This window comes from Olea europaea, chromosome 1, assembly GCF_002742605.1.
Source record: "Olea europaea var. sylvestris chromosome 1, O_europaea_v1, whole genome shotgun sequence".
NCBI classification, from domain to species: Eukaryota; Viridiplantae; Streptophyta; class Magnoliopsida; order Lamiales; family Oleaceae; genus Olea; species Olea europaea.
The window spans coordinates 25335018-25342981 of record NC_036237.1 but is presented as its reverse complement, the minus strand read 5'-3'; the positions used below and the strand labels follow the sequence as shown (position 1 = coordinate 25342981).

The 7964-nt window shown below is 36.4% G+C and overlaps 1 protein-coding gene across 1 annotated transcript; it reads left to right on the top strand.

The window, feature by feature from the left end:
• The first annotated feature begins 665 nt into the window (after window positions 1–665).
• On the top strand, window positions 666–4065 carry LOC111398442 (biotin carboxylase 1, chloroplastic-like). The gene is made up of 4 exons (XM_023025344.1): window positions 666–874; window positions 1002–1081; window positions 2799–3121; window positions 3894–4065. The coding sequence occupies exons 2-4, from the start codon at window positions 1031–1033 to the stop codon at window positions 4048–4050; spliced, it is 531 nt and encodes a 176-aa protein (XP_022881112.1). The 5' UTR covers window positions 666–874; window positions 1002–1030; the 3' UTR covers window positions 4051–4065.
• The last annotated feature ends 3899 nt before the right edge of the window (window positions 4066–7964 follow it).

Below are 7964 nucleotides of genomic sequence, written 5' to 3'. Positions count from 1 at the left end.
ATATAGGATTTAATATTATTAGTATAGTATACTTTTAAAAATAAATAAAAAATTAATATATTTAAATTTAATTATAAATTTTCATAATTTAATAAAAAAAATAGGTATTTTTCTCAAAAAACGAATGAAAAAAGAAAAAAAAGTTATAAGAATCCAATTTAATTTTTTTTATAAAAATAGAGATAAATAATAAGAGAGAGAAAGAAAAATAAATGGAATATAATAAATAAAAAAATAAGTTTTAATTATACATGTCCATAAAAGATTAAAAGAAAGAAAGATTGAAAAAAAAGTTTTTTTTTTTTGTGAAAGTCTCCCAAAATCTCGTGATTAATGAGAGACAAATTTTAAGATATTATATGAGTACTTTCAGCTTAAAAATTAGTACGTTAGAGACTTTTATAAAAATCTCTAGAAGTCATTAAAATTTGAATACCGTAAGACTTATAGAGACTTCTAAAAAGTTTTAATTGAATACACCGTAACTTTTAAAGACTTTTTAAAAGTCTATAAAAATTTTAATTGAATACGCCATGACTTTTAGAGAGTCTCAAAAAGTCTCAATTGAATATCCCTAAACTTTTTAAATCTCAAAAAGTCATTAAAAGTCTCAATTGAATCCATCCTCCTTAATTAACTCAAATAATACCTTCTAAATGTTATTGTGTAAATAATGGCGTAAGAGAGAGAGAGGCTACAAAATCAACCCCTTCGGCGGAGCATTCGAAGCTCACCAGTCCACTTCCTCGTTTTCATCGGCATCCTTTCCTTCATAACTACCCCCACGCCACCCTATCCCCACCCACTCTTCGTCTCTCTCTGAAGAAGAAGAAATCTTGTTCAGAATTTTATTATTTTCACCTCGCGTTTCACGGTACCGGCTCAATTAGTAGATATAATGTGTAGTGTGAAGATATTGGAATGCTGATTTATCGTCGCATTGCTTTCGTTTTGATTTTGCACGTAATGGGTTTCTGATTTTCTTTTTGTTATTCGTTTAGGAGGACGATTTGATTGGATTAGTCTGAAAATGGATTCTGCAGCCATGACTTTTTGCAATAAATCTATAAGCTCAACTCCCGTAAGTTATCATGCTTTGCCTTTTCAATATTTATTTTCTCAATGAAGATCTTAAATGTGCAGTTACTCTTTTGAATGTCTTATATGAACACTTGGGTATATACTATGCACGAGTAAAATTACAATTTAAAAGGGCATTTTGTCAAATATCCACCATGTATAGAGCTATTTGGATGGCCAGTTCTTAACAAGTGCTGTTTCTGATTTTATCTTGTGAGTTATAAGTACCTCGAGTTGAGGAATTCAAATTACATTGCATTTCTGGTTTTTGACTCTTCAGTTCTGTGATTTTCTCCTCACTAAATAAAGAAAACAAATCTTTTTTTTTTTTTTTTGTAATTATTTGCAAAAAACACGGTGCTTTTGTTTTGGAAAGAAACTATTTTAATACTTGCACGTTAATGAGAAAAAGGCTTGAAGATCACTATTTACGGATTTTGTGGATAAAGTAGGCTTCATTCATCCTCCTTAATTAACTCAAATAATACCTTCTAAATGTTATTGTGTAAATAATGGCGTAAGAGAGAGAGGCTACAAAATCAACCCCTTCGGCGGAGCATTCGAAGCTCACCAGTCCACTTCCTCGTTTTCATCGGCATCCTTTCCTTCATAACTACCCCCCACGCCACCCTACCCCCACCCACTCTTCGTCTCTCTCTGAAGAAGAAGAAATCTTGTTCAGAATTTTATTATTTTCACCTCGCGTTTCACGGTACCGGCTCAATTAGTAGATATAATGTGTAGTGTGAAGATATTGGAATGCTGATTTATCGTCGCATTGCTTTCGTTTTGATTTTGCACGTAATGGGTTTCTGATTTTCTTTTTGTTATTCGTTTAGGAGGACGATTTGATTGGATTAGTCTGAAAATGGATTCTGCAGCCATGACTTTTTGCAATAAATCTATAAGCTCAACTCCCGTAAGTTATCATGCTTTGCCTTTTCAATATTTATTTTCTCAATGAAGATCTTAAATGTGCAGTTACTCTTTTGAATGTCTTATATGAACACTTGGGTATATACTATGCACGAGTAAAATTACAATTTAAAAGGGCATTTTGTCAAATATCCACCATGTATAGAGCTATTTGGATGGCCAGTTCTTAACAAGTGCTGTTTCTGATTTTATCTTGTGAGTTATAAGTACCTCGAGTTGAGGAATTCAAATTACATTGCATTTCTGGTTTTTGACTCTTCAGTTCTGTGATTTTCTCCTCACTAAATAAAGAAAACAAATCTTTTTTTTTTTTTTTTGTAATTATTTGCAAAAAACACTGTGCTTTTGTTTTGGAAAGAAACTATTTTAATACTTGCACGTTAATGAGAAAAAGGCTTGAAGATCACTATTTACGGATTTTGTGGATAAAGTAGGCTTCATTTTTAATATCCTTTTTTGTAGTTTGGTTTCATCGTTATGATTGCCAAAAGTTATTGTCTTTTTCTCAGCTACATAGCTCTCTGAAGTGAACTGCTGTTTGATATGTTGTTTAGGCTGTCAAATTATATTCTGATTACAGAAGGATAATAGTTTATGTAGCATCTAATGAATCCTAATTAACTAATTCTCATTCCTATAAAATTTTTCCAAAGATATGTTATATGTGTTTTGTCACATTAAGAATGTTTGGATACCTTTTTGGTGACTCCAGCTTTCTTTTATTGGTTACTTTATGGTTTCATAATTGGGAGTTAAAAATTCTATTTTACTTTTCTTGGAAGGGTTTATTCATGGGGAGGACTATACAAATTCAAAGCTCCCAGTGTAGCTTTGTCGTAGGAAGTAAGGTTAACTACCCTCGACAGAGAGTTCAGGCTTCTCGTGTTGGTAGATCTAGCAAACGTGGAGGCTCTCTTGCTGCTACATGTGCTAATGATAAAATCCTAGTGGCTAACAGAGGTGAGATTGCTGTTCGTGTGATTCGGACAGCTCATGAGATGGGGATCCCTTGTGTTGCTGTTTACTCAACCATAGATAAAGATGCTCTTCACGTGAAATTGGCTGACGAATCTGTTTGTATTGGAGAAGCGCCAAGCAGTCAATCGTAAGCCATCAAAATTCTTATATGTTTTGTGTTTTTCATTTTTTGGCCATATATAACTAGTAAAAATACAATTGAAATATTTTATACGCAAGTGAACATTATGTAAATATGATTTCAGTTAGCAGTTGAGATCCAGGGCCTAAGTAAATGTTTGAGTGGACTTATTTTTAAAAATAAGCCACATCCACTGGCTTATAAATAACTCCCAAATTAAAGTCATTTAAATTTATCCATGCATGCAAAGTATTCCTGTCGTCTCAACATTTTCCTCCATCCTTCAGTAATTCATAGTGCATCAGATCTGTATTATTAGGTGGCACTAAAGATATTCTCAACAAAATCTGGGATGAAGGGCAAAATATTATCTACCTCATCCCCGCCTGTACTCAAATTGAAGCCGGAGATTGCCAACTTATTTTGGACTTTTTGCACGAAGTCTTCAATATGGTTAATGGTTTTTAGCCTATGTTTGGCTCTTGTTTATAAACTGTTTTTAAACACTCAAGTTATTTTTCATCCATATATTTCGAGGAACCCACATGTATTACCATTCTCCACCACTCATTTCTTTTTATTTATAATTTAAACCGTTTGGAAACACTTCCAATCACGCCTTTAGCACCTCTTATTTGTAGTAACGTCTTGCATATGCATTTTAATAGTCAATACAACTGTTGTATAGTTTCTACTTGATGACAACCCGGCGTGTTTGTATTAAGGAGAAAGTAAGAATCCTCTCTTAAGGCATCATATTTCTTGACCCTTTTTTCAGGTATTTATTGATTCCAAATGTATTATCCGCTGCCATCAGTCGTGGATGTACTATGCTACATCCTGGATATGGTTTCCTTGCTGAGAATGCAGTTTTTGTAGAGATGTGCAGAGAACATGGTATCAACTTTATTGGGCCAAATGTAAGTCCTTTATAACAAAATTTTATGCTGCTACATGTGCTAGCTATTTATTCTTAAATCTTGTCAAAGAGCATGTATGGTATGCTGAGTTCTCTCTGGTTCCAAACTGTATCCACCAGCATGACTGGTAAATTCTATGGCCACATTATACATAGATGTTAGGGTCGGGTAATGGTCAACGGCTTGTAAATGGTCCTTCTTCGTTAGAGACATGATTGATTACGTCATAAATAACTTTCCTTGTATAGGCGTAATTGATTGCTGTCATTTTATATTACCCAATTGTAATTTTGTTTCCTTGTATATTCATGTAAATATCTACAAATAAAGGACGGAAGAAAAGAGGAGATCATTTAGCAAATTGGCATGGTATCAAAGCCCTAATTTTTTTTTTCCGAACCCGTGTTTCTGCTTTGGGTGTTTCCAGAAGCCGTGGTTGGTCGTGATTGTCTCTCATGGTTAGGCCATTGTTGTGTGTGGTTGGTGGCTTGTTTCTCATAGTTGACACTCTATCCATCGGAGTTGGAGTTTCTTGGTATTGCTCTTCTAGTGTTGTTTCCTTTTTTTCTTCGTGAAATCGCATCTGTGTGTGGGGTCAAAGTTTGCCATCATAAGGTGTAAAAGTTTTCGGCGCCATCTGAGTTGGGTCCTAAGGTTTCCGTCGTGAGTTTGCAGCTGGTTTCTGGCGTCGTCTGGTTGCAATCGAAATCGGGAGTGTGTTGTTGGGCTCGCAACCTCACTATGGTTTGATATCACCTTCCTTGGTTATTGGGCTGGTTTATTTCAATTATTGTTGGGTTAATTTTGTTGGAATTGGGCTGTTTTATTTTGTTTATAGTTTGAGCTGATTTTGTTGGATTTTGTGTTATCGTGTTGATTGGATATTAGTTGGGCAGAAGTTATTTGGGCTATAATTAAATTTTGGCTGGACTGTACAAGGTTTAATCGTCACAACTGAAAAGAATGAGACTGTTGGGAAGAATTATTCTTCATGGACATTTCATTTTCAATTATTGGTCGATGGCAAAGGTGATTTGTACGGACATATTGATGGAAGTCTTCTGCCTCTTGATCAAGAGAAAGATAAAGAAAAGTGTTTTGCTTTGAAAACCAAGGATTCTCGACTTATGGCATGGATCATCGGTTTGGTTGATGCGCATATTGTTTTTAATCTTAGACCTTACAATTCATCCCATACTACGTGGGAGTTCTTGAAGAAAGTCTATACTCAAAGTAATAATGCTCGACGACTTCAATTGGAGCTTGAATTGGCGAATTTCTCTCAGGAGTCACGTTCCATTGAAGAATATTATTCAGGATTGTTTAATCTTTGGACCGAGTACACAAATATTATCTATGCTTTGGTTTCAACGAACAGTTTGAAGGCTGTCCAAGCTGTGCACGAAGTCACCAAAAGGGATCAACTTTTTATGAAATTGAGAACTGAATTTGAATCCATCCGGTCCAACTTTATGAATCGCGAGTCTATTCCATCATGGATGGTTGTTTGGGTGAATTACTAAGGGAGGAGCAGCGTTTTATCGCTCGTACCTCTTCGGAACAACAACAAAATCATGCAGCACTGATTTCTATTGCTTATGTGGCTCAAGGAAAACTCAAGCCTTGGGGATATGTCTGGTATGCAGTGTTATAGTTGTAAGGAGTTTGGTCACATAGTTCTTCAGTGTCCCATAAAAAGTTTGCAATTATTGCAAGAAGCCTGTCCATGTTATCAAGGAGTGCCTCACTCGTCCTCCACGCAAGATTGGAGCAAGTTATTTTGCTGTTGCCACTTTAGCCTCTAGTTTTGCTCCGCCTCCTATTCCTGTTCAAGTTTTGTCCTCTCCCAGTCCTTCCCAAATTCCTATAACTCGTTAGATGATTCAACAAATGGTTATCTTTGCTTTGTCTGCTTTGGGTGTCTCAGGTAATCCACCATCTACTCGTTCTTCTTGGTTATTAGACTCAGGTGCCTCTAATCATATAACTCACGATCCTTTGGTGCTTAGTAACCTCAGACCATATGTTGGACCTTTCAATAGACACATTGCAGATGGTAACACTTTACCTATCTCGACCGTGGGGATATATCACCAGATTTGTCTAATGTTCCAGTCTCTCCTAATTTATCAACTAATCTTTTATCTATCGGGCAACTTGTTGATAATAATTGTACTCTCTTTTTCTTCTTCTGGTTATGTGCCAGATCAGGTGTCTAGAAGGACAATCGTAAAGGGGCCTAAGGAGGGGCGTCTCTTTCCTATTTCACCAAAGCCTGTTCCGTTTTCTTCTTTTGTTTGTAATTCTGCAACTTTAAATATTTTTAATTAGCATAAGAAATTGGGACATCCCAATTGGAATGTGCTCCAACACTTGTTCTAGTGTTGTTTCCTTTTTTTCTTCGTGAAATCGCATCTGTGTGTGGGGTCAAAGTTTGCCATCATAAGGTGTAAAAGTTTCCGGCGCCATCTGAGTTGGGTCCTAAGGTTTCCGTCGTGAGTTTGCAGCTGGTTTCTGGCGTCGTCTGGTTGCAATCGAAATCGGGAGTGTGTTGTTGGGCTCGCAACCTCACTATGGTTTGATATCACCTTCCTTGGTTATTGGGCTGGTTTATTTCAATTATTGTTGGGTTAATTTTGTTGGAATTGGGCTGTTTTATTTTGTTTATAGTTTGAGCTGATTTTGTTGGATTTTGTGTTATCGTGTTGATTGGATATTAGTTGGGCAGAAGTTATTTGGGCTATAATTAAATTTTGGCTGGACTGTACAAGGTTTAATCGTCACAACTGAAAAGAATGAGACTGTTGGGAAGAATTATTCTTCATGGACATTTCATTTTCAATTATTGGTCGATGGCAAAGGTGATTTGTACGGACATATTGATGGAAGTCTTCTGCCTCTTGATCAAGAGAAAGATAAAGAAAAGTGTTTTGCTTTGAAAACCAAGGATTCTCGACTTATGGCATGGATCATCGGTTTGGTTGATGCGCATATTGTTTTTAATCTTAGACCTTACAATTCATCCCATACTACGTGGGAGTTCTTGAAGAAAGTCTATACTCAAAGTAATAATGCTCGACGACTTCAATTGGAGCTTGAATTGGCGAATTTCTCTCAGGAGTCACGTTCCATTGAAGAATATTATTCAGGATTGTTTAATCTTTGGACCGAGTACACAAATATTATCTATGCTTTGGTTTCAACGAACAGTTTGAAGGCTGTCCAAGCTGTGCACGAAGTCACCAAAAGGGATCAACTTTTTATGAAATTGAGAACTGAATTTGAATCCATCCGGTCCAACTTTATGAATCGCGAGTCTATTCCATCATGGATGGTTGTTTGGGTGAATTACTAAGGGAGGAGCAGCGTTTTATCGCTCGTACCTCTTCGGAACAACAACAAAATCATGCAGCACTGATTTCTATTGCTTATGTGGCTCAAGGAAAACTCAAGCCTTGGGGATATGTCTGGTATGCAGTGTTATAGTTGTAAGGAGTTTGGTCACATAGTTCTTCAGTGTCCCATAAAAAGTTTGCAATTATTGCAAGAAGCCTGTCCATGTTATCAAGGAGTGCCTCACTCGTCCTCCACGCAAGATTGGAGCAAGTTATTTTGCTGTTGCCACTTTAGCCTCTAGTTTTGCTCCGCCTCCTATTCCTGTTCAAGTTTTGTCCTCTCCCAGTCCTTCCCAAATTCCTATAACTCGTTAGATGATTCAACAAATGGTTATCTTTGCTTTGTCTGCTTTGGGTGTCTCAGGTAATCCACCATCTACTCGTTCTTCTTGGTTATTAGACTCAGGTGCCTCTAATCATATAACTCACGATCCTTTGGTGCTTAGTAACCTCAGACCATATGTTGGACCTTTCAATAGACACATTGCAGATGGTAACACTTTACCTATCTCGACCGTGGGGATATATCACCAG

Excerpts from the sequence above, each read along its gene's own strand:
- LOC111398442 (XM_023025344.1), top strand. The coding sequence starts at position 1,031 with ATGGATTCTGCAGCCATGACTTTTTGCAATAAATCTATAAGCTCAACT. Across the intron at positions 1,082-2,798 it reads AATCTATAAGCTCAACTCCC|GGTTTATTCATGGGGAGGAC; the intron begins GTAAGTTATCAT and ends TTTTCTTGGAAG. Across the intron at positions 3,122-3,893 it reads GAAGCGCCAAGCAGTCAATC|GTATTTATTGATTCCAAATG; the intron begins GTAAGCCATCAA and ends CCCTTTTTTCAG.